This window comes from Rhinatrema bivittatum, chromosome 1 (genome assembly GCF_901001135.1).
Source record: "Rhinatrema bivittatum chromosome 1, aRhiBiv1.1, whole genome shotgun sequence".
Classification (NCBI taxonomy): Eukaryota; Metazoa; Chordata; class Amphibia; order Gymnophiona; family Rhinatrematidae; genus Rhinatrema; species Rhinatrema bivittatum.
In genome coordinates this window covers 527654000-527681130 of record NC_042615.1, presented here as the reverse complement: position 1 = coordinate 527681130, position 27131 = coordinate 527654000, and the positions used below count along the sequence as shown (strand labels likewise).

Below are 27131 nucleotides of genomic sequence, written 5' to 3'. Positions count from 1 at the left end.
ATTGGTGTTTGGGAAATTGTAAAAAATGTATATGATTTTAATTAATAGAAATTCTATTTATCAGTAGTTTTAAAATATTTTTTTATTAGTATGGTTTTACTATTATAACTGATGCTTTGTTTCTTGATTTTATTGTTTTATGAGGAATGGTGATTCTGTTTTTCCATTATTAATACACAGAGTCTGGCTTCTTGGGGTTTCCATTTCAGTTTTTGTCTAATTTGTGCTCCTTTATTTTGTATTCTGTATTTGGTGAGGGTCTGTCTCTGCTCTCTGGGGTAGATTTTAAAAGGGTTACGCATATAAGTTATGCGCGTAACCCTTTCAAAACCCCCCTGCACGCGCCGAGACTATTTTGCATAGGCTCCGAGACGCGCGTAAGTCCCGGGGCTTTCCTGGGGGGGGCGTGTCACGGCGGTGCATCATTCGGGGGCGTTCCGGGCCATGTGACAGGGGCCGGCCAATCATTCGGGGGCGTTCCGGGCCATGTGACAGGGGCCGGCCAATGGCACGGATACCCTGTCACATGGTAAGGGCAAAGGGCCATCTGCGCCATTTTGATTAGTGGCAGCCGACGGCCCGGGAGCGGGAGATCGCTTCCGGGACCCCCACTGGACCACCAGGTACCTGTAAAATGTTTTTGGGGGGGTCAGGAGGGTGGGGGAAGCAAAGGGATTAGTTTTAAAGGGTCGGGGTGGGTTTTTTGTTTATCGGCTCGGGCGCAGCCGATAAACAAAACTGCGATCGGGCCCGATGAAAAAAAACCCACATGTGAATCGGAACAGGAATCCAAACCGATTCCGGTTCCGATTCACATCTCTAATAATGACTGCCAATGCTTGTGTATCGTGTGAGTGATAGAATTGCTTAACGGAGAGAAGGGTAAAATACAATTTATTGAGTTATCAGTGCTGCTTGCTGCAGGTAAAAATAGCAGATCTCTATTGACAAATAAGGCCCGTTTAAAAGTTGACCTTAAAACCTTACTAGGGTACCCTCTCAACCTGAACCGAGATGTCATCTCCTTAGCTTTAATAATGAAGTTAGTCTTGGATGAACAGAGCCGGCGCAAACGCAGGAACTGTCCACTGGGTATATTCTTTTTCAGAGCCCTAGGGTGACAGCTATCAAATTTAAATAAGGTGTTATGATCAGTGTCTTTTCTGAAGATAGTTGTAGAGAAAGTGAAGTTATCAAATGATATGAGAAGGTCCAAAAATGCAATCTGGGAAGGGTGTATACTACAACTAAACTGTAAATTAGGGTCACATTGATTAAGCCAACCATAGAACATGTAGAACTGAGAGCTGAATAATTACATAATACTGCAAAAATCCTGCCTTAATACATAAAACTGAGCAGTGAAGTGATACTGCAAAAACCTGTCTTTAATGCATCAGGTTAAACAGTTGCTGGAATCCAGCCAAGATTTATCCTTCACTCATAAGGAATGCTACAGCCAGGTACTGTCCCAGACAAGATGATAGTAAATAGTTGATTTTAGGGATAGGAAATCCCTTTTCTGTTACCAGTCTTTAGCTAGCTTTCTTTGTTCTCTGGGTTTAACTAAGGCCAGTGGAATCCCTAGGCAGACTAGGCGGCTGCCTAGTCTGCAGCAAGTCTGGGGGCATCAGCAGTATGGCCTCTCCTCTTTCCCGCCCGTGTGGCCCAGAAGGTGATATGGTTTGGTTCTCGCACAGCAGGAAGAAGGAAAGGCCCTGCCGCCACTATCAAAAACAGAAAGACTAGCAGTACAGTCCCAGCCACATGAAGCAGCAGCATCAGCCCAAACCCCAGGCCTGTGGCACGCAGAAGGAACAGGAGGAGAAGTAGTATTGCCCGGGGCCAGGAGAAGAAGCATTGGCTGGTACTCAGGAGGAAGAGTGGTGCGGCCAGGGCCAGAAGAAGCAGGAGATGCTGCATCGACCTCAACCTCAAGCCTGTGCAGTGTTTAGGAGGAGGGGCAGCAATGCTCAGAAGGAGGGGCTGGAAGAAAGATGGGAAGTAGTATCAGCCCTGAGCCCAGGCAGTCCTCAAGATTGGGAAGAAAAGCAACAAAGCCATGGAGAGGGAAGGAGTAGGAGAAGCAGTATCAGCTCTCAGGATTAGAAAGCAGTGCAGCATCAGCCCTGCAGGCCAAAGGAGGAAGAGACCAGTCATCTGCAGAGGCTGAAGGAAGAGGCTGCTGCTGCTGCCATTTATGCTTTGGGGAGGGGGGAGGGGTTGAGAGAGAACGTGTGTGTGTGTGTGTGTGTGTGTATGAGACAGAGAGCATTTATGTGTGCTTGTGTATATACGAGTAAGAGCATCTGTGTGTAAGAGAGCGGGCATGTTCCTGAGTGAGAAAACATGTGTGTGTGTGTATATGAGAGAGAGGGTGGAGAAAGTTTGTGAGCAACAACTCCCACACCTCTCCACCTGCTAATCCATGGCAATCTCAGGGCATCTGTAAATCAAAAGTTCTCAGGTATGGAGAGCAAAGATTTTTTTTTTTTATCCTTATTAGTTTTACTTATTGGGTGTTATTTGCTGTGTCAGCTTTTTTGAAATATTTTATTGGTGTTTGGAAAATTTGTGTTTGAGTTTTTCATTCTAGGATGTTTTTCTATTCGTCAGCTGTTTTCAAATATTTTTTCTTTTTATAAATGTGGTTTTGTTACTATTGTTTTTACATTTCTTGATTGTATTGTTTGAAGTTTAATTAGGAATGGTAATGTTTTTGCTTTTCCTTTGTTGCATTGCATACATAGTCTAGCTTCTTGTGGTTTCCAGTTGTTTATGGCTGCATATTTCTATTTATGCTTTATAGACTCTTAGTTCAAATATTTTTATTAAAATTTCAACATTCCAACAAGGCCAAAGGGCTAGTTAGTTTTGCTCAACTCTATAGACATAGTGGGGCGGATTTTCAGAGCCCTGCTCGCGTAAATCCGCCCAAAACCGGGCGGATTTACGCGAGCAGGGCCCTGCGCGCCGGGAAGCCTATTTTACATAGGCCTCCCGGCGCGCGCAGAGCCCCGGGACTCGCGTACGTCCCGGGGTTCTCGGAGGGGGGCGTGTCGGGGGGCGGGGCCGGAGCGCGCGGCGTTGCGGGGGCGTGTCGGCAGCGTTTTGGGGGCGGGTACGGAGCGTGGCTACGGCCCGGGGGCGTGGCCGCGCCCTCCGTACCCGCCCCCAGGTCGCGGCCCGGCGCGCAGCAGGCCCGCTGGCGCGCGGGGATTTACGTCTCCCTCCGGGAGGCGTAAATCCCCCGACAAAGGTAAGGGGGGGGTGTAGACAGGGCCGGGGGGGTGGGTTAGGTAGGGGAAGGGAGGGTAAGGTGAGGGGAGGGCAAAGGAAAGTTCCCTCCGAGGCCGCTCCGATTTCGGAGCGGCCTTGGAGGGAACGGGGGGAGGCAGCGCGGCTCGGCGCGCGCAGGCTATACAAAATCGATAGCCTTGCGCGCGCCGATCCAGGATTTTAGTGGATACGCGCGGCTCCGCGCGTATCTACTAAAATCCAGCGTACTTTTGCTTGAGTCTGATGCGCAAGCAAAAGTAGGCTGATCGCGCTTCTTTTAAAATCTACCCCTGTAGTTGTAGTTCATTGAAAATAAGAACAATTATGTACAAGAATTTTACAGATAAACACCCAAACAACCAGCCAACATACTCCCCACCACCCGAGCCCAGATAATTTACATTTTTGGTTAAGTGAAGATCCACCATCTCTAACACACTGGAGGAATTCACTATATCAGATGTGCCTTTTTGCAAAATATGCTGAAAAGACAGATTTAACTAAAAAGAAGAGAGTATTTTTGAAAATTTGGGATTCATATCTGCAAGCACTACCATCTAGAGCAAGAAGTCTAATTTTGAATGAATTTTCTTATACTTTCTAATCTCTTTATTCTGCAGTTGGGGAGGGTCTGTGAGGTATTCTGCTAGCATGTAGGTTCTGTATAGGGTTCTATAGCAACTTAGCGTGTTCTGTTTTCCTAATAGGAGGTGTGTTAGTGTCTTAGAACCTGGTATAATATTTGCAGTGTTGCTATTTCATAGACAGGCTTGTTACTGTTTGAGTGTTGGCAGTTAGTGCTGTTTTGGTTTGGGAGGATTACAATACTGTAATTGTAATTCAGCTTACTTTGAGGGCCAAGCAACTCCTAATATGCAATAGACCAAATACCATATAGGTTCTGTCTTTTTTACTTTTTTTTTGCTGGGTTTTCTGGTTAGCACCACAGCAGTGCATGTAAATATAATATACGTTTGTAATTGATATTTTTGCCTCAGAATACTGTACTATAAGATACTGGAAAGACAATGAGAATCGGACGATCAGAAGAAGCCCTTTATTTCAATGCCCGACTCTGGCCGAGTTTCGCTCATAGAGCTGCCTCAGGGGCAATTCAATTAGCAGGACTTAAAATATGCCTGCAGGGCTGCTGTCACACTGTCACAATGTCACAATATCATTAGTGTCTGCAGAACACTCTGACATTCTTTCTGCACTAGCAGAAAGAATGTCAGAGTGACATTCTGCACTAGCAGAAAGAATGTCAGAGTGACATTCTTTCTGCACTAGCAGAAAGAATGTCAGAGTGTTCTGCAGACACTAATGATATTGTGACAGTGTGACAGCAGCCCTGCAGGCATATTTTAAGTCCTGCTAATTGAATTGCCCCTGAGGCAGCTCTATGAGCGAAACTCGGCCAGAGTCGGGCATTGAAATAAAGGGCTTCTTCTGATCGTCCGATTCTCATTGTCTTTACTGTATCACAGCCAACTGGATCGGCTTCCGATTTGCTTTTTGGGTCTATAAGATACTGGGTCAGACCAAGACTCCATCAAGCCCAGTATCCTATTTCCAACAGTGGCCAATCTAGGACACATGTACTTGACAGGATGACAGGATCCATTTTCGTGTAAAATCTATTATTATAAATATTTTTTTATTTTGTGTGGGAGAGGATGTGACCTTGTATTGGGGGGGGGGGGGGCGGGCAAGCCTGTAAGGTTTGCCTAGGGTGCCTAATACTGGTGCACAGTCTGGTAGACTCCTGCCATGCCATTGCTGTCTTTTGTCTTCTCTTTTGTTTTAATTTTATCTTTATGTAATTTCACAAAATATTCAGACAAGTAACACTTGCTCCAGAAAAGAAAACGCCACCATCAAGTATACAATAATAGCAAATAAGTCCAAGAACCTTAGGAAAATACAAGCAGTAATCTTAGACCCCAGATTTAAGGAAAGGAATGAGGAGCTTACAAGAAAAAAAAGAAAAAGGCAATAGCATAATGCCCTGGCATAAATGCATTCACCGAGATTCTCAAATTATTTCTCAGGTTATCTCTGATGATCCAATGAGCTTTTTAGAATCAATAGAAAAATGTAATTTTAGAATCAATAAAGAAACACAATTTTCTTCTCTATCTTTGTGTGTACTTTAAAAAAAAATTCTGCTGCTAATCTCAACTGTTATTAAATTCTTTCTTCTTTCATAATTGAGTTCTTGCTTTAACTCATCAGCTAATCTTAACCTGGGCTAGCCCAACTATTTTGTTTAACAGTAAGCTTTGCTTATAGATCAAAACCTCTCCAACTCATCTTATTTTCACTTATTCATAGCTTTCTGCGCTACCTTATTTAGGATAACATTTTGCCCTATTTTCTTTTCTTTTCTAATAGCTGCTGTTTATAGCTTGGCTGTTGAATGTGTTTTTTGAAATAAGAAATTTATAGTCGCTGCTCTAGCACAATGTTTCCAAACCCCCTCTTGGAGGCACACCCATCCAGTCAGGTTTTCAGGATTGCCATAATGAATATGCATGAGATAGATTTGCATGCTCTGGATTTCCAATATATGCAAATCTATTCATGCATATTCATTATGGATATCCTGAAAACGTGACTAGTTAGGTGTGTCTCCAGGAGAGGGGTTGGGAAACGCTGCTCTAAAATTCTAGAAGGACTGCTCTTTCGAAACAAAAATTGAATTTACTTCTTCCTATCTGGCATTATGCAAACCTGCCTCTACAGGGAGGAGCCATTGAACGAGGGTACTAGAAAATAATCCAGTCAAAACCAGATCTTGGATCATATTTATATGTGCATCTTGATACATTTGATTCCAACACTCCAACTGCTAAGTGCTTTTTCTAAATATATTTATTTATATATTTCTCTCTCTTTTTGTATATTTTTTTCTTCTACTAATCTCAACTGTTATTAAGCCCTTGCACCCACCCTAGAGATTGTTTTTCTTATACAGCTTTCTTAAGGCAGATAACCAAAGATCTTCAATCACATTAAGTGGTCACAGTCCAGTTTGGAAAGTTAGCCAGATAAACTTATCTGGCTAACATTGGTGGTATATTCAAGGGAACGCCCGTAACTTAGCCAGCTAAATTGTAGCCAACTATTTATTAATCAGCTAGAATTGAGCCAGATAAGTGCTGAAATATTCACTTAGCCAGCTAAATGCTTTTGAGTATGGATCTTATGTTGTTTGATTATAGAACATGTTTTGATAATTGACAAATAAATTAACATAAATTGACTTATACAATGTAATAAGTGTGGTGCTTTAGTCCTAAGGCAGACTATTTGGAGGCTCAGAGCTTGCCCGGCCTGTTTGAAGCTCTCTGTAATGGAAAAGGAGTTGTTTCAAAGCAGAACTAACTACAATTAAGGAGTCCAAAAAGAATTAGCCACCATTAAAAGATCCTCCCCCACTCCATCAGAGCATTCAAAATCCAAGAGATAAATGGGTCACCATCAGCTCTGGTAAACTAAGACTTGTGGCACTAAGGCACCCCCAGTACCCATTCAAAATTCCTTTTCCACATTGGAAACTGACAATACTCTGGATATGGAACTGAAGTAGTATTAAAAATATAAAATGTCACCCAATGTATACCCAAACCTCAAAATACTACCAAACAAAATATTACCAAACATCAAAACATAAAAGTCTTTCTGCTGGAGAACTCTGTTATCAAAGGTATTAACTTAAGGACCCATTTTGAGGGACACACAATAGTTACATGCCTTCCATGATCCTCAGCTGGCAGTAACGCAAACCAGATTGCCAGTATATTCAAAGAAGAAAGTAAGGACTGTAAAATTGATGTCCTCCCAGGACAAGCAGGATGGTAGTCCTCAAATATGGGTGATGTCATCAGGTGGAGCCTATTACGGAACACTTTGTCAAAGTTTCTTGCACTGGCACACTGAGCACACTGAGCCTGCCCAGCATGCCATGATCCCTGTGTCCACAGGGTCTCCCTTCAGTCTCTTTTTTTTCCGTGCTGCAGTTTGCTTCGTGTTTAGGAGCTCTGTGAGATTTTTCTCACAACTTTTCCTCACGGAAATACTTCTTCACAAATAATTTCCCTACACGGGTCTCCCTTCACGTACATTTCATCGATGCTTGGTGAGTACTATGCCCTGTTCTCCGGTCGATTACTGTCATGTCACTATCGGTTCCCCGGGTTACCATCCGAATTGTGGCCCTCTTTCCCCCTATGTCTATCACCCTCGGTCCATCCCACGATGCCCGCGAGTGTCCTTGCTGCGATCTCCCTCCAGGTCAATCGGGGCTAGAGGGATTGGAGCGTCCACAGTTCCCATTGCGGTCGCTGTCAATCCCCCCGTTGGTGCCTCCGTCAAGGCCATCGGTGCTTCCGTCAATGTTGTCGATACTATCAAAGCCGCTATCGACACCTCCATCGATGCCCTTGACTAAAGAAAATGCTCCATACTTCGGGTTCACAACCAGAGCCCCATGCAATCCTTGGGCGAAAAACAATGCCAGGAGCAGTAGAGGCACGGTGACCGACCATCACTAATGCCATCCTGGACATCAACATCTTCCTCTGTGCCGGAGAATGACTGGGCCGAGCACCGTGGGAATCATGTTCACCGGCACGGTGACTGTCCGTCACCGACACCATCCATGACATTGGTGGCATCTTCCTCGGTGCTGGAGAATGACCGGGCTGAGCACCGAGGGAAACATTGTCACTGGCACCGACATGGTTCTGCGTTCGGTGCCGACACTGATACCGCACCAGCATCAATTCCATTGAGCCAGTTGCGAAGCAGGCCCAGGTACAAGAGTCTTCATGCTCCACTGCACCCGAGGCACCGAGGCATTCTACACCGGTGCCGGGTACTGAGCCACCACAGATTCATGTGAAAGTGCCAGTAACATCTAGCCTGTCTCCCCCTGTAGCTGCACTACCTATACCAGCTTCCATGGAGGAGCTGGACGTCCTCGTTCGTCAGGCTGTCCTCGATGCTTTCCAGAATCTACTAACACCGGAACCATCGATATTCGCAGGCACCGCCTCGTTGTGGCACCTACTGACAGCCTAATCATCGACGCTAACTTGTCCTATGGCCTATACCTATCCCGGGATCCTCGAACGGCGATGGGCACTTTAATCCCACTTCGGCACCGATCCCATCGAGACCTAAGTAAAGGACGTGTCTGAAACCATACCTTTTGACCTGGTCACTAAAAAGGACCAGATGTTTTCGGGAGGGTCTAGGTCGTAACTTCTTCCAAGAACTATATTGGTGTCACATATTGCTATTTACCAGCTATATTTGACACAACACCAAGGGAACCTCTCTGCCATCCACATGAAATTCGAGCATCATGTGATTGCTTCAAAATGTCCTCCTGTTGCCAGCAACAGGACTCAATGCTAGATGGTGAACCTGGCTTACAGCCCCTGATTTACGGCCCGAAGTCCAAGATAAACTAGCTGATCTGCCATATACCGCAGATAACCTCTTCGTGCACAAGGTCCAGCAGACAGTGGCTCAATTGCTAGCGTTGTTCTTAATAGTTGCACTGTGCCAAACAACTTCTTTCTGAATCTTTTATGGTGTAACATATTGAGGTGAATTTGGAAGACTTTTAATCAGGTGAGTGGTGGCCAAACAATGAAGGCTGTTTCTGTATCTTTAGGCTTCATTTTCTTGCTCTCCAATTACACCTCTTGGTATATGATGATCTTCTCTCTCTCTGAGCATAGTACAGAACAGTTTCTTAGTACTGACGCGTCTGTTAGCAATGCTGTTTTTGACTTTTTCCTCTTTACCACTATGTCTGGTTTTCTAACAGCATGCTTTTTATTGTTTGACCTGGGAATGAATATTTATACTCTGATTTACCTGAAGAATGTATATAAGAAAGAATGACATTAACTATAAACATAAAGTAAGAAAGTGGCAGAGGGGACTTAGTTGTACCCCCCTCCACACCCAACCAAAACGGCATTCTGCTGCCCCTGATCTGCACAGTTCAGGGTAAGGAATGTTTGCACCCACCATCTTGAAAACTATCATCTGGATACTGTAATAGGCCAAAGATGATATGTTAGCCATGTATTACCCTGCACACATACTGTAGGAACTTAATCAAAAGAAAATAATGATAATTCTGTTTCTCTTCATGTCAAACTAGAGAATTAAGTTGATCAGCTTAATTGCCAATTGAAGCAAAGAGATGTTAATGAGATTTGCAGCTTTTCAATTTGATGGTAAAAGGTTTTTGTGACATATTCTGCACATTGAATATTTTGTATGTTTTTCCCTCCAGTTTGGTGACTTAAATGATGTGTCTCCTGGAAATATGGATAAAGGTAAATATAGAATAAAGCGAACATCCTTTTATTCATTATTTTCCTGTAAGCAGCAACTGAGGAACAAAGAAATTAAAAGACATGCTTAAAGTCACAGAGGGCCGGATTTTAAAAAGGTTACACGCGCCGGGCCTATTTTAAAAAGGCCCGGCAACGCGCGTAAAGCCCCGGGACTCGTGTAAGTCTCAGGGCTTGCAAAAAGGGGCGGGGAATGGGCGGTTTGGTGCCGGGGATCGCGCGCAACTTACTTCAGCCCTGGTTTTGCAACCAAAAAAAAATAAAAGGAAAAGGTAGGGGGAAAGGCTGGGGGGAGGTAGGGGAAAAGGAAGGGAAGGGGGGGGGGGGGTGGTAGGGAATGGGGGAAAGCTGCGCGGCTCAGCGCAGGCTCGGCGTTTGCAAGGTGACAATTGTGCACCCCTTGTGTGTGCCAACCCCCGATTTTATCACTGGCGCACGTGATAAAATCGGGTGTACATGTGTGCGCGCCCGCCCGCAAGCTTTTAAAATCTACCCCATAGTGAATAAATGGCAGAGTCAGAATTAGAACCAACTGGGAATAGCCTTACTCGCTGTCCTAAGCACTGAGAGGCTAAAACTGCGGTAAGATTTTAATGCAGAAAAACTGCATTGTTAGTGACTAAGTCCCATTGAATAAATTTGGGATGTGTGATAAATGATGTGGGTTTTCCATGTTAAAAACATACTGTAGTTTCATGAATACGCCCCTCAATCAAACTTTCTAAATGGATTTAGACACTTAATATCCTCAAAAACCTCAAAGGGGTAGTTTTTGCATATCTAAAGGATGACAGTATTGTCTAGCATTGCGCTATTGTTCAAGAGAACTTGTTGGATGCAAATTTGAAACAGATTTACCACTGACTTTGAGTAATGTTAGGCAAGTTTTTTTTTAATCTCCCTAACTTTAACTTATACAAAAATATAATTGCGTGATGATAATAATGGTAACAGTATTTCCCACCCCCTCATCCCAGTTCAGAGGTATAATGCTAGGCTATCCATACCAGAGTTGGCTACATGTGTGCTAATGTATTACATTGTTTAACAAACTGGTATGTTGTTTGAACAGAAGCCATATTGCAAATAAGCACTGCTAATATATTGATGGGGAGCCTGAAAATGCCTGTGGCTTGCTAACATAGGATAGCACTGCCATTTGGAGTACAGCTTTAGTGACTCCATCTTTGTGATACTTGAGATTAAATTTCAAAGTCAGCAACATGCATAAAACCTGGTTTTAAAATCGGCCAGGGCTCTGGCATGTAAAAGGATGCACGTAACCTGATTTAGTGTGTATTTTTATGCAACCCGAGAAGAGAGGTTTCAGGGGGTGGAGTAGGGGCAGAGTCAGCACTTATGTGCAAATTTTTTATTTTAAAAAGTATGCATACAAGTGTACGTGTACGAGTTATATCCTCCGAAGAGGGTGGTGTAAAGTTGCACAAGTGAATGTCTGTACATGTCTGGTCATTTACCTGCAAATTTTCAAAGCGAACTTATGCACATAAGTTCACTTTGAAAATCCTTAATGAAGTATTCTGTGCAGGCCTTTGAAAATTACTCTTCCCTAGGGCAATTTTCAAAGTTTTTCCTGTGGGCAAACAGTTGTTTACCTGGGGAAAAAGACCCTCTGAAAATCTCTCCCCCCTTAATATGGGTACTTTTATCCACAGCCAGAAAGGGGCGTGGCAGGGTCAGAGAAGGGACAGGCCACGAGGGGCTACCTCTTTCCTACAGCTGGCACGTTGTCAAAGAGAAACCCCACAGGGTTCCCTTTTAAAATGAGCTTGTAGTCCCCTCTGGTGGGTTTCAAAATGTCCCCCTAGCCTCCCATTTTGTGCCTATCTTCATGACGTGTAATCTTCGCATGTAGGTCAGGCAATGAGACATTTAAGTAATAAAAGATCCTCTGATTCCTTGCACAGCATGTAGACTTCTGTTTTCATTTCGTTTTTCGTTCTTCCTTCTCTGTGCTAGTTTCACGGTTGTTTCTTTGTGCAGACGAGGGCAGCGAAGTTGACAGTGAAATAGATGAAGAGCTGTATGAAGCTGGAGAGCCACCAGCCAAGCGGGAGAAAGTGGAGCTGAACCAGGTGTATCAGGTGGGCTGCATACAGCCTGTGCTTGAGAGCGGAGTACAGCAAAACCTCCTGAGCCCACTTCACAGCGAGCACATTGTCACAAGCACCCAGACTATCAGGCAGTGCAGCACTACTGGCAATACGTACACTGCAGTCTAACAGCTGTGGAGCCCTTTTCCTTTCAAATCACCTTAACCCTGTTCCTGCTGGGCCTGACACATGAAACAGAACATGCCTGAAGGTCTCCTGTTGTCAAATTTAGTTTTGCTGAACACTGTTTTATTTCATTTGTTTGAGTTGTAAAATGGAATGGAGTGTGTGTACTTTGCCAGATCTGTTTTATTTTTCTTTCTATTTTTATTTTTACAGTAAACCAATTATTTCATACTTGACTTTCAAGTGAAGAGTTCTCTTAGTTTCTAGAAGGATCATTTTTTGCAATGCTTAATGTTAATGTATGTTGTATCCTCTTAAAAATTCAAAAGTAATTTAATTTTTTTTTCATAGGGGTTTTGTTTTTCTTTGTTTCGTTAGTCATGGTGTATGACTATATATCTGTAGCTCTTGAATTAGGTGCACTTCTGTGAAATGCCGGAAGAAATATTGTTCATTATGATTTACACTGGAGACATACTCATTTGGCAGCAGATGCATCAATTTGCTACACAGGAAAAAGGTGCTCTTCAATGGACAAAACTTAATGACACTGTTTTGGTATTTTTGAGTGTTTAGGGGGAAAGTGCTTGGCATTTGTAGTGTAGTACCAGGGAGGGTGGGATAGGGCTGTCTCTTTTCTCTCTCCGAGGAAGAACCCTCTGCACTCAAGAATGCAGAGTAAAAGATAAAACATATGGTCCGATGTATCTGATTATCTGACTAAGAAACAATGCACTCTTCCGTTAACAAAAAAACAAACACCAGGTTTAGATAGTATTTGCAAACTCAATTCTTCTGTTTGAAGACTACTGATTCTTTGCAAGGGACCATTGCACAGGTGCTTTCTGCTGGAAAGTGGGGCTGTTTAAAGTAGATGCTAAAGCTTAAAAAAAAAAAAAAAGTGACTTGACTTTTTTAAGTGTACATGCTACTTATGCTGAACTGGACATACAGGAAATCATTCTACATGGATGTCTTCTGTTCCAGGTCTTTTTCCTAACAGTAGTTCAATCTGCTGCTATTATGTATAGATATATATTTAAAAAAAAAGAAAAAAAAAAAGAAAATTTATAGAATGCAAGGAATGTAGCAACCTGCATAGTATTTCCTTCAAAACAATTTCCTGGTTCTGAAAATAAGTAGATTTAAATGCATAAATACAGTAATCAAATAAATAGGGCAGTGTAACTGGCACACCTCACTTGTACTTATTCCCAATTCTGTACGATTTGAATAGGTGGCTAGATGGACCATTGCCATTTTAAGAATGTACATCAGGGATCATTGTACCTCGGCTATAACATGGTGCCTTAAACAGAACTAAAGCTAAGGTTTAGTACTTTTAGTTGTTGTTGTTGTTATTATTAACTCTTAAATTGGTTCAACAGGGTGTGCCTGTCGTTTTCCAGTCCCTTGGGTGGTAAGGCTGGACAGATAATATGTTCTGCAAAACAAATGATGGGAAGGAAAACCACAAAGATGTTACTGTCCTGCAAATAAGCTTGCTTTGTCTGGTTTATAGCGGGGTTCCACTTTGCTACCAGTTAGAATTGCTTTGGGATGGTTTGGAGAGCCACTATCATTTAACATGAGCTTGCAGTGGCGTTAATAATGTAGAGCTAATCTATGCCTCTCTCCCCCACTGCCCATCTCTTTTCCAAGTTGGAAAGTAAACCAAATGTGAATATGCACAATTGAACCTGCATTTCAGAGGCTTCCTACTCTGGGTCTATGGGGAAGGAAGCTTTAGTGAATCAGGTCCAATGTGCATGGTCATAATGTTTGAATATTTTAGGGGGAGAAGTGATGGAGGGGGACTATGTCAAAGTCTTAAGTTTAAAGTCTTAATGCTGTAGGCTTAGAGGGGGTAATTCTGTAACAGCCCAGATAAATTAGACAGCAAATATATGCATAAGTTGCACCAATTTTCAAAAGTATCCCACCAAAACTACCTGCACATGGTTGTACCTGCTAAACTGTGCGCAGATATTTGGGGGGAAATTTTACACACATGCTTTTGAAAATGCAAAAATATATATGTAAATGCAAACCCATCCCCCACTGCACTGGTAGGAAGGCCCCTTCCAACCCACTCAATTCAGGTAAATCAATGCACGAACGTGACGCATACATGTAAAAGTTACTCACAAATCGGGCAAGCAATTTTAGGAAAGGCCATTTCTGTGCATAAAACCCTGGGTGCTTCACCCGCAGAAGTCCCTTTGAAATTGCCCTGATAGTGCATCCTAGCTGAAGCGATTCCTGGTACTTGCAGTAAGTGGCTTATTTTGAACCTGCAAGTGGCTGGGTTTTTTATTTTTAACAGGGTCCATTACTTAATTTAAACCAGTGGTGATAAATGAAGATGCAAACGAGGCCAAAAAATAAAGTAAGCACAAAAGAACTTACACACAATTATCAGAGGCATGGTGTAGTTATTTGAACTTAAGTACGATATCTGCGTTTTGTTCTGTAAAATGTTAATGTACCAAAATCAGCTTCACTTGTTCAAAAGTTGCATGTTTATTGTACACAAGCTTTTACTGAAAGATTGATTTGCCCATGAAATAAGTGGAGATTGATCTCATTTTCATTATTGTTAGGATTTTTGATCTGATCCAGATAGAAACGTCTTGCTGTACAGTGTGCCTTGCAGACTAATGTTTCTGGCTGGATCGGGAGTCTGAATTGTTTCAGGGTTCTACATTCCATAGCACTTAGCTAGGTTTATCAGTGGCTTGCAATGAAATAGCCCTTACAGTAGGGGATATTTACTGCATGCTTGAACACTGGTGCTCTTGAAATAACCCATTCAAACAGGGATTCATATCACTTGAACCTGGGAGTGTTCCACTGTTTAAATGAAGATACCATCTATTTTATCAAAGGATTATTCTGACCATAAACCTTTGATAAAATATTGCATACGTGACGCAGTTGTTAAGCCTGGCATGTATTAAAGGATGTTTGATTAGGTCTCCTCCTCTCCCCTTCTTGTTAGCTAAAACAGTGCCCCAGATAGAAGAATTATGGCTGTGGTATCTAACATACTTCTTTTCCATTTTTATTTTTAACTTATTTAAAGATCTAGGGGGCAGGCTTCTACCATTTTAAGGTAAATGGTAGACAGCAGTGGTCCATTGCCCCTTTTCTTTCCTTCCAGGAGAGTTGAGGTGTTTATGTCATGGATTTCTTAACTCCCCTCTTCCCCCCCCCCCCCCCACACACACACAAAAAACAAAAACCCACAAATCAGAAAGAACAGTTAGTTTCTTAAATAATAGAGTGCAGACATTTCCAGGGGAATTGTGATCACAAAATTTTGCTATGCAACAAGACAAACAAATCCTGTTAATGGTGTAAAAAAGACCTTAGCACAAAGTTAAATCAACCAATGTAAAATATGTCCCCCCACACATACACTTTTATACTTTTGAAAATCACATTGGCGCTGCATTATTCTAGAACTGAATTCATTGGATGAGGGAGAGCTTTTTTTATTCTGCTAGTTCGCAGTTCTACTAGACATATTGGTCCTAGATGTATCTGAAGGAAGAACCTATACTTATGTTAGTCCAGGAAAAGATATCCCAATGTATAAAGAATCCATATTTTATTCTCCCAAATATTAGTTGAGTATCTCCTTCTCTTCTTTCTGCCAAAGACATCCATATGGTCTCCCATGGTCTCAACAGGGCTCATGGAAAGTAAAATCAGCTTCCATGATTGCTTACCCTTTTCACTGTGGAGAAGTGTTTACAACTGAACGATGGCCTTTGCTTCTCTTGAAAGGAAAGGAAAGACCGGGACTGCTTTTGATGAATCCATTTAAAGAAAGAGATTTTTTTTTTAAGTGCTGCAATATTTAGTCCTTCCTAGGGCCAGCTAACTCCATTTTTTATGAACAGGCTGATTCAGTCCTGGATATACCCCAGTGCTCACAGAGTCATTTTCCTGCTTTTCTTAGTGAAATTGGAACTACAAATTGGTTCATTCGGGGGGGGTGGGGGGGGAGGGGTAGAGTTTTAAGCCTGGCTGCATGAGCGCAGAGCCTGGGGGTACTTTTACCCACATACTCTGCACTGCTTTTCAGATCAAAAGTATGCGCATGCTTTCACTTTAAAAATTATTCTAGAAAAACCACCCGCACACGTTTACACCTGCAGGTAGTTTATCTGAGAAAAAATACATGCAGAGTTTTGAAAATACAAGAAGTATGTGTGCAGTTTCAAACCCCACCCATAAGAATACATCTTCATTCTATGGGTAAATACACACATAGAGGCTGAGCAATTTGCTAAATGCCCATTCCTATAGATAAACCTGTGGAAATGGCATTGAAAATTGTCTTTCCTATGTGGTAAGATCAAGATTGGATCAGGAGATCCAAATAAAAGTGGAGCCAGCTGGCAGCCTTTACTTTTCCCTGCTAACTGTTCTGTGTATATTTTTACTGATGGGAGTTTAATACAAAACAAGTTTCGGAAAATTGCTCGGTAAAGCCATAGCAACTGACTCTGTTTCCCACTGGTGAAATGTGCACAGTCTAGCCAGCAGCAGTCACATGGGTAAAGGCACTTTGAAGAAATTCCCAAATCTTTTATTTTGAATTGATCAGCATTTAATCAATACTAAGCCCCCTGTTTATTCTTTTTCTTTCACGGGATAAGGAAATTAACTTTCGAGAGAACCATTTTTAAGCACAAAGAACGAAGCATCATTTATAACTCAGATTTTAATAGTTTTCACTCTGGAGAACCAATATTTTCTACTGGGCTAAATATTTGCTTGCTCTGTCTTTCTCAACAATATTCTTTGTTGGACTTTAGATTTTTTGATGTACTGAGAATAGCCTAACTTACATATTTAAAATATAGTTTGTAGGCAGAGAGGAGCTTTGGAGCTTATCTTTCTTTCTGAGCTCTATCCTGGACTGTTCACTGTTACTTCTGAAAAGGCATTATGTGAAGATTCAGAAAGGGAATGTAACTAGTTAGGCATTGAATAAATTAATGGTATCCTTGCCTGCAAAGAGAATGAAAAGAGTAGGTACAGTAAGCCTCTGGAAGTATTAAAGGCCAAGCAAAAAATGAAGGAGCAATGAAGCAAAGTGCATGAGATCCATTGAGAGGGCAATTATCAAACAGATTAACATGAGTAAAAAGACGTTGACCCAAGTAGGTCAGGTGTCTGCAGTCTGCCTTCCCTCAGTGCAGTGCCGCCTTCCACACCCCGTGTACTTTCAGCAAATGAGAGGAGGCCTTCCCCTGGCTTGCTTAGGTTAGGGGAGGAAAAGTGCTTGTGTAGATTGTGAGGCCAGTATTCAGAAAGTGTGTGTCCAGCAAACGTTTGAAGTTAGTCAAACAAACCCACAAGGTTTGCATTTCCCACCCCCACAAAGCAGTTACATTTTGACTGGATAACGCATGACCCCATAAGAATGAGGCAGGGGATGTAGCTTAGCTTAACCTTATCTGGCTAAGGGTGGCCAGGAGAATTGCAGGCCTGACGTTAACCAGATAACAAAAAAAAAAAAAAAAAATAGTGGGCTGAGTAGTAGCCAATTTCTCCCTCCCATCCCCACCCCCAAAATATGATTCCAAAATGTAAAAGTCTTCCGTGGTTAAGGGGGTCCACCGACCTCCTCCAATATGTGTCAAACTTGTAGTGTACCATATGGCTCCCCCTTCCGCCCTCCAAGATAACTTAAAATTGTCCTTTGTGGAATGGCAATGATTCCCCCACCTTTAAAAACATATGGTCCAAAATCCCCCCCTCCTCCCCCAAACCCTAAAGTGTCCCAAAAGCTGAGCAGGAGAGGCGTTTTCCTTCTCCCAGTCTAATGAATACTAAATGCCAGTTGCTTTGACAGCTACTGGCACTTAGTACTAATTTATTCATTGCACTCGGGCAATGATTAGTCAGTGAAGGGACCAGACATTGCCTGAGAATATAGCTCTGAACAGGGACTGGTCTTTTCACTGACAGCTATCTGAAGGGACCAATCATTGCCTGAGTGCAGTGAATAAATGGATACTAAATGCCAGTAACTGTCAGAGCTACCAGCACTTAGTATTCAGCCCAATGGGAACAGGTTAAGGCCTCATCTGCTCCTGCTCTGCTATTGGACTGTTTTGAGGGATTGGGATGGGCGTGAAGATTTTGGGCCATATGTTTTTAAAGGTCAGCACTATTTAATACGGAACAATTTAAAATTATTTTGTAAGGAAGGAAAGGAGCTGCTTTGTGGATTACAAGATTTGCATGTTTTGGGGTCGCTTGGCCGCATAACATTTTTACATTTCGGAATCATATTGAGGAACAAGAGGGAGAATCAGCCGCTGTCTGGCTGCTATTTTTTTTTTTTTTTTTTTTAATATTCAGTAAATCATTGAGTGGCAAAGTTACCCAGTTATGAGTAACTTTAGCCGAGTATATTCAGCTTTTCAGCTGATGTTATCTGGGTAACTTTATCCAGATAACTTCTCTGCTTACCAGCTTACTGAATATTGACCTGTGCATTTTCAAATCTTTGAATATGCTTTTTCAGCCAAAATCTGTCCGAAGGATAAGCAGATGCAAGTCACCGTGTGTATTTTGTACACACAGCAAGTTCAAAGCAAAAGTACATACATATTTTCATTTTGAGAATTGGTGCAAAGGCCACGGGTAAGAAGCACATGTAGTCTTTGTCCCAGTGCAGACGGTGATAAAATTGTCCCCAGGGAGCCTAACTTTCAAACCTATCTGCGGTACAGCATTTACACATGTAAGAGGATATGTGAAGATTTATGCTAATATTTTATAAACTATGTGGCGGGAGCGGCATGGTTTATAAAATACTGCATAGTTCTGTTCCAAAAGTGCACACGTAGATGGTTACTTTAAAATGAGCGCACAAGTGCCCAGTAAGTGCTTATGTGGGCGCAAGGGCACAAACATTTGAATTTTAAATCGTCCCGCACAAGTGCGTGCATGTTATGTAAAGTATGCCTAGTGCATGTATTTGTGCTCCTAATTTTAAGTGGTTACTTGAGGAAACATTCGTGTATCTTTCCATTGGATTTGTCGGCTTTTACGTGCACAAGTGAACACATTTTAAAACATGCGTGTGTGAAAAAATAACCAGTTTGATCACTTAGTCCACCAGTTTGCCCAGTCTATCTCTAGGTCATCAAGACCCCTCTAATTTTTCAGTTTGCACTCCCCTCCCCCCCATTTACCCAGACCCCCTCTCCCACTCAGTTTTTGGCTATAACGAGTTATTTTCAGACTTACACCTAATAAAGAGCAGAAGCAAATTAGCGCTGATAACAGTCCGACGCCCACTGCCGTCGCCAATTTTAAAATTGGGCTTTACGCACATAAATGTTGGCCCCCACCCCAGAACACTCCTGACGCGTTCCCAACTCTTCTCCTTTTTGGTGGCTCAGGCATGCACATATGCATGCATAATTTGCCGATTTTAAAATATAAATTGCTCACGCTCAGCCCATACACTTCTGTATATGGGTCTTTTAACATGAGCAACTCTTTTAAAATTCACCCCATATATTTCAGTACGTGCAAATATTTCCAATGCAAGAAAGTACATACTTTACCTATTTTATAAACATACACGCGTATATTCTAGGGTTGAAAAAAATAATAATAATGTACGCATAATTACCCTGATCTAGATGCAGAGGGCAGGTATCTTATAAAGTAAGCAAGCATGCCATTTTTAAAATAATTGTGCAGGTACTTGAAACCACCAGTTCAATATCTCCACCAGTACACATAGTCCTTCAGTTCACCTGGACCCTCTAGCACTTCATCCTGAATGCCCTCCAGTTCACCCAGATCTCTGACCCAAAAACTACAGACAACAGACGTCTGATTTCACTTGCAGATGCAAGAGTGTACAAATAAGTTCAGTAATATATACATATATGTCGGATACAAAATAGCAGCTACCATGCATACTTTTGAACCTCGCCTCAGATTGCTCCTAGTCTGCCCCTTTTTTCCACTGGTAAAATGTCCACGCACATTCTTGACATTTATAAAATAGCATATCCACGAGTACATGTCACTTATGGGGAATATATGCTATTTTTACGCGTGAAACCCCTTTGAAAATTTACTCTTAAGTGTTTAGTTTATGGATGGAAATGAATCTCAATTATTGGTTTTTAGTCTTTTGGAAATTTATTACAAAAAGATATTTCTGCTATTTTCAAAACCTCTCTCTCAGATGCCTGTGATTTATTGATTGGTTGGTAGCCGTAGTCTGTATTGAACAGAAATAAAATAAAATGAAAATCAACAGGCAGGCTTTGTTACAATGCTTTAAAGCTCTTTAACTAGCTTTCGAAAGTTATCCTCCCTTCAGGTTAGTGAACAGCTCTCATAAGCTAGTCCAAAATGTCTTTACTAGGGCTGTCTGCATATCTTGGATGCAGCACTAGTGCAATACAGGAGACAGTTTCAAGCTGCTCTCTCTAGTGGCTCAGGTGCCTCACAGAGGATTCAGATTCTGAGGTCTTTTGACTAGTGGTTGAGCCTGAATCTCCCAGGCAAATTATCTTGAGAATACCAAAAGAAAAAAAGGTTAATTTTCAAAACATTGTGCACATAAAGATCAGCACACATGCGCATAAATAGCCTCTCCTCGCGTATTTCGTATTTTATAACTAAAATCGTGCGTATTTTCACTTTTGCGTGCACATGTACGCGTGTAAAAAAAAAAAAAGGGGTGTTCCCGGATGGGGCCAACAGTTATGCATGAAGATTTGCCAATTTATTCATATAATTGTATACCTGCTAATAAACTGGATTACGCGATATTAAACGTGCTTATTGTGTATTACTGACAGGGTGGGAGGTCTGGGTTCATTGAGAGTTCAGCCTGATGAAGCAGAAAAGTCTTGATGATTTGGAGAAGAATTGGCTGAATCGGTGGAATAATTAGTGAAACTGGTAATTTCCTTGACGCGCATATGTTTTAAAATACACCGATTCACTGGAGTAAGTCCTACTTTATTTTCGTGCATAAAATATATGGGCATATATTTTTTAAATAGGTAGGAAAAGTGCGCGCACTCGATGCATTGATATTTTTAGTTTTACACTTTCAATGCGTTGCATTACATGTTGTGGGGTAGAGGTATGCGTATTTATTAAACACGCGTATATTATATGTGAGGGTTGTGAAATGCCAGTATAGATCTGTTCATGGCCATATACATGCATATAAGGCACTGCGCACATTCGTTTGAAAGTTGTCCTCTCAGTATTTAGTCCTGTAAAAATGGTGTCCACTGCAGCCTGTTTGCTGACCTTGAGTCCCGTGCATGAGAATGAAGTAACACAGTGATCCCATTATTTTGATCAAAAGTCAATGCCACATTAATTCTTCATAGTCAACCCATTGCACTGTGGCATGGATGGATGGGTGGGAGGGGGCCATTATGAATTACCTTTAGATGAGTGCAGCAAGGCAAATAAATCTCCGAGTTTTCTTTGAATACATCTCAAATCTCACCATCAGGTTCAGAATAAAAATGTAGATTTTTTTTTTTCCCATTTTTATCAGGGGAATGCAGTAAGCAGTGAGGATGCTGAAGCATTTCCTTATTGTCAACTATAGCATAAGTTTCAAAATATGACTTTTTTTAGCCATGGTATAAATAGGTTATCATTTTTTTACTTACTATATTCTGAATAAGCTTTTAAATTGCTTTATACTTTTAACCATCTCTCAGATTTATCATGGTGAAAGATTTTTTTTGTTTTAATCTTAATGCATACATCTCATTTTAAATCATGTTCCTTTGAAACAGGCTAGGATATTTTTTGAAGACTAAAACAGATGCAAAACATTACTGGTATATCACATTATTGACTAAAGTTCATAAGTGGCTTATTCTAGCATGCTGAAGGGCTGATTTATGGATTTACTACAAAGAAAAGCATCTTAATGTCAGGTTGTTTAAATTGAAGCAGTTTTAAGCAACCCTGAAAAACTAACTTCTCCTGATCTTTTTTGTTTTCTTTAAATTATCTGAAAACATTGTAATGCCTAAATAATTTCCAGCAAGAGAGATAATGTGAAAGCAACCAGAAATTATGCTGTTCCTCATTAGGTCTCAGCCAGCACAGTGTGAGAAAATGCATGCTGGTTAGAAGAAGCTCAAAGTTAGATTTAATTTACGGCACAATAAGACAGAAGCTCCAGAGAACAAAATGTCCTTCAGATACATCCAAAAATATCATCTCAGTAGAATAACCTTTTAATATTAAAAGCATTTTACTTTCCCATCACAATAATGCCAGAAGTCTTAAACCTATAATGGGGTGGTAAGGTCTGTTTCTCAGAGTTTGGCTCTATAGAGCTCTATAGAGCCAAACCATCTCTGTTTATATGGCTATGCTAACAAATGAAATCCTAGGATCTGTATGAGTGAGTTTGGTGGTTTAAAAAAAAAAAACTGGAATAGAATTTTAACCTTAGTACTTAGTTTTAGCAGTGCTAGTATTAAAACTATTAATTTGTTGTAAAGCCTTGCATTTAACCCTTTGAGCATTGTAAGTTAGAAACAGCAAAAGTCTTTCAGAAGCACTTGGTTACACAAAATAATCTTTATGTGCAGATTTCTGGTTATGTCTCCGTATAAGCTTTCACATAAATGGCTTGCCTAGTGCTCTTAAATTATTTCACTGGAGAGGGATTGATTCATTGAGGCTAACTGGAAGAGCAGGCTTTTTTGTCACTTTGTTCAAGTTGTTTCTCACTGCCATCCATGTCTACTATCCACAGCTAGGATATAAACTCCTTTAATGCTAGTGCAGGGGGCAGATGCTGCACCTTGGAGACATGCTTCATAAATGCTACTAAAGCCAAAACTGCACTGGAAGGATGTAACTCTGGGCATGCATGAGGCTGTGCAAAGAAAAGCTCCTTAGAAAATCAACTTAGAATAGCTTGGGAAGGAAAACAGAAAATGAGTCCATGTCCATAGCTGAATATATACCGTTTATATATGTATGACTGTTACCGTGATATCATAAAAGCAGATTGTGTCATGCAGTGTCAGTGCTCCTAGGGCTCGATTCACCCAAATTCAGGATTTAAAAGAAAATCCAGCTGAAAGATTTCTCTGCTTTGGCAAATAAAATAATAATATCCTGTTTTTTAAAAACGAGGATCGGAAACTGTGCATATTACAGGAAATCTAAATAAAACCTTCATAATGCATATTTTTACATAGACACCCATCTTCCCCCTCCCCCCCCCCCCCCCCCAATACACACCCTCACAAACACACCCACACACAATCATTACATTAACAAATTTGTTGCCCTTATTATCCCTTTTCAGATATGTGAAGTTGATTTTTTGTCATCACCAACATCTAGAATGGGGTGAAGGAATTACATGGAAAATGTTTCTGCTATGGCACGGGTACCCAAACTGCGGGCCGCAGGCCACACCTAGCCCACAAGGGATCTTTTTTTGACCTGCCAGCCTTTATGTGCCCATGGCTGAATCAACCCACATTGCAAGGGTTATCTTTTATTTTAATTCGCACATGGCAGTGGCATGAATGCTGTGGGTTTCCTAACCCCCAGCCAGCATAACAAGTTCCACACAGCGGTACAGAGAAGGCCACAACGCTGGTAGAGTCCCCAGCCCCCACCAGCAAGAGGAATGCAGCTACTGGCGACACGATTAAGGCCACAGTGCTGGCAGGGTTCCCCCAATCCCTGCCAGCAGAAGAATGAGGGCTGCCAGTGAGGGGGAGGAGAAGAGGGAAAGTGGAGGAGAGAAAGAGGAAAGAATTAGAGTAGTGGGAGGAAAGGGGTGGGAAATAGAACAAGCAAGAGTATATGCGGGGGAATGTATGAGTGGGAGAGAGTGTACACCGCAAACAATTCATTCCCCCCTCTTCCTCAGGGAGATAATGAGGAAGGTGGTAGGGCTCCCTGGGCAGTGGCTGAGTTGTCATCCTGCTAGAAGTAGTATTTATTTATTTATTTTACTGGCACCCTGCCTCTCCCCCGTTCTCAGCATTTCAGATCACTAAAAGGGCCAGACTCCATAGGGGAACAGCTTACCTCCTACCCCCTCCTGCTCATTAAACAACAGCATCCACCCCTGATCCTCTCAGTGATTTGAAATGTCATATGTGGCCCTTCGCTTACAAAGTTTGTGTCACCTGTGATATAGTATCAGCTTAAACTAAGGGCAAGAAACCAAGAACATTTTCCCTGATTTCATTCACCATACCCTCTTGTTTAAAAGCAGCCCAACTCCATAGGAATAAATAAGGAAATAATTACAGGTAAAAGAAATACATACATATTTTATATTTATTGAAAGACTCACTGTTATAAGTAAAATAAACTTTCATAAATACAGTAGAGGGATTAAGGCTCACATGTCTATGAAAAGAATAAAAAGCACTATCTCAAACATTTGAATATGTTATATTGCCCTCATTCCCTTATCAGCAGCATTGCACCTCATGGAGGAGCAATCACTACAAAGTGCGACATCTCGGCATTCCAAAACCATGAATATATCGTTCTCCACGAAATCCATCCATGGTAGTAAAGCCCCCAACAGCAAATGCAATGCATATAACTTAGCACAGCAAGGGCACAGGGACAGGGAAAGACCTAACCATTCCGGTCCACATTTACATATATTCATTTTTATTTATATCTGAGTAAGCCAAATATGAACATTTTCTCCCTCCACCTATACTTCTTATACTGGCAATCTTTCCGTCTAGTCATTGACTGTTGTGTATTTTGTAGTCACAGTTACTGGATCATTTTCACCACCCTTCTGGACGACTAAAGGCAGAATATAAGTGAAAATAAATGAATAAACTATGAGGCTATAAAAGCAGCCATTATGTGGCTTCCCTCATATCCTAACCGGCCATGGCAGAGGCTACAGTGCTGCCCCACAAGCCCTTCCCTGCCTCTTCCTGTTCAGAACAGCACCTTGACCATAGAATAAGTTCTCTCACGGCTACCCTAGTAAGTAACCTCTTTCTATCATTTGCATGTCTGCATAGCATTTTTCTTAATGGCAATAGTTTGTAAATGATTCATCTGCCCTATTTTAGAAAGAGGGCAATGAATTTATTGCTTGTAGCTTATGTATTCATCTCATAAATTATTATTTTTTTTTTACAAACAGATGAAGTCGACACTGTCAGCAGAACCTCCCTCCCTCTCCAGTATAACAAGGAAGGAGGGGAAGATGCCTTGGTGACTGCATGAATGACCTGGGGCATATCATATCCTAAATGGAGGCAACAGGGACGGTAACTTTCCAACCGGCGAGCGTGCACACGTTTGCGTGCGTATGTCAGCCCGCAGACAGGGCATGGCCATTTTATGACATGCACGCGCATGTTATAAAATAGCCTGGCTGCGGGCACATGCGCGCCAGATTTTAGGTGGGCAAGCATGTGCGTGCAAGTCCTGCTTCTACCGCATAAATCGGGGGAGTTTGAAAGGAGCGCGCTCGCTGATTCTATTCCCAGTTTTACTTGTTCATCCCCAGTTCTCAGGTTAACAGATAGGGTTTCCAAATCCCCCCCTAGTTTAATAGCCTCCCCCCCCCCCCCCCCCCCCAGTTAGTCTCAACCCTTAAAACCCCACAGATCTGCCTAGTTTTCTTTCATTTTTACGTTACATGTCATCCATAGCAGAAGTAAAGTTGCACGGCAGGCGGCCTTAGGGCGCACCGGGCCGTGACAGTATTTACATGCACATCTTAGGTTCATGCTCCAAAACACCCATGATCTGCACAGACCACATCCACTCCCTGACCTTTTAGAAACCTTTTGAGATGTGTGCGCTGCGGGAGAAACGCGCATATCTCGGTGGTTTTTAAAATCTGCTTGGCGTGCACAAGCCCAGCTTCTTCATGCATCCCCTAATTAATGCAAGTGTCAGCTTTTAAAATTCACCTCATAGTGTGTCCTTTTCTCCCTCCTATTGAGTGTTTGTTTTCTTAATGACTTGCCTGAGTGTATGGATGCTAATTTGTTTTCATGTTGTAGTTCTTTTCTGCGTTGTGTGAAGGCATGAGTTATTTAACCAGTTTCTATGTCTGAATCTGCTATTTTTGTAGTGAGAACTATGATTGCACTTTGCGGTGTTTTCCATGTTGCAGTCATAAGGTTCTTTTTTATTTAACTAGATTTTTATAGTACTTGTATCTTGATACTCTTCTGGCACCATCTAAAGTGGTCATTCATTTGCATGTTGTAGGAAGGGCAGCTATCCATTTGTCTTTGAATTCATGGGCTGTTGTTTGGTGTTACATTATTCAGTTATGTTGCTACAGTTAAATGCAAAAGTTTAGGCACCCCTGGTCAAACTGTGTTTTAATGAATCTCTGTAAATAGAAGCTAACATAATCTCTATAAGGTACACAGTTAAACACAAAAAAAGCTTTTCATTGTTTTTGTATGTAACCTGTAGCTTCTTATCCATGATTTTGTTGTGATTTCACACAATTAAGACATCTTTCTTAACAATGTTTCTGACAGTTGAAATTGCTATCTGGAAGTATTTAGAGATTTTTTATAGCCTTCCCCTATTTTGTAAATGCTCAGCAAGATGCTTTGAGCAACCCATTGTTGTTGAATTTAGACAATAACAATCACAACCTGGGTCAAGGAGTGGATGGGAGGTTAGAAGGGACAGATTATTTGTTCAACTGTAGAATTGTCTTTAGGCTTAATTGTCTTTGAAGGCATAATGAGTCAATCAACTTTATGGGTCTTATTAAAACTTTAAAAAAAAAGTTGAAGTTATCAACTGGAAGAGTATCTAAACTTTGCACATGCCATACCTACTGTTTATGATTTACAATCTGTCAAAATCAGCAGATAGTAATTTTATATTAATAATAATTGCAAAAAGATCTTGTATTTAACTTTGTGCCATGTAGAAGTTGTCAACTGCTAGTCATATAGAGATTCATTGAAACACAATTTGATGCCAAATTGTGTATTTTCAGCTTCTAATGATATTACAATATTATCACATAACATTCTTTGCTCTCTTGCTGTACCCCTTCTGATAGCTATTATCAAGTCTTATAATGCAAATGTCCATATTATAACCGCTGCAGACCGATGTTTCTTGAAAGTTTAACGTTTCTCAGTCGGTCGTAGCTGTCATGTACTTTTCTCACCTGCAATGAGATACCTGTTCTCAA

At 41.5% G+C, this 27131-nt stretch overlaps 1 protein-coding gene across 3 annotated transcripts in view; it reads left to right on the top strand.

Annotated features, from left to right (window-relative positions):
* RFX3 (regulatory factor X3) overlaps nucleotides 1–12483 on the top strand; it is a 703712-nt gene extending 691229 nt beyond the window's left edge. For 2 of the 3 annotated variants that reach the window (XM_029613424.1, XM_029613406.1), the window contains 2 exons: nucleotides 9599–9641; nucleotides 11640–12483. In XM_029613424.1, coding sequence (XP_029469284.1) covers nucleotides 9599–9641; nucleotides 11640–11902 — 306 coding nt within the window. In that variant the 3' untranslated portion in view covers nucleotides 11903–12483. The remainder of the gene's footprint in view (nucleotides 1–9598; nucleotides 9642–11639) is intronic. The other variant, XM_029613416.1, reaches the window with a different exon arrangement.
* Nucleotides 12484–27131: the final 14648 nt, after the last annotated feature.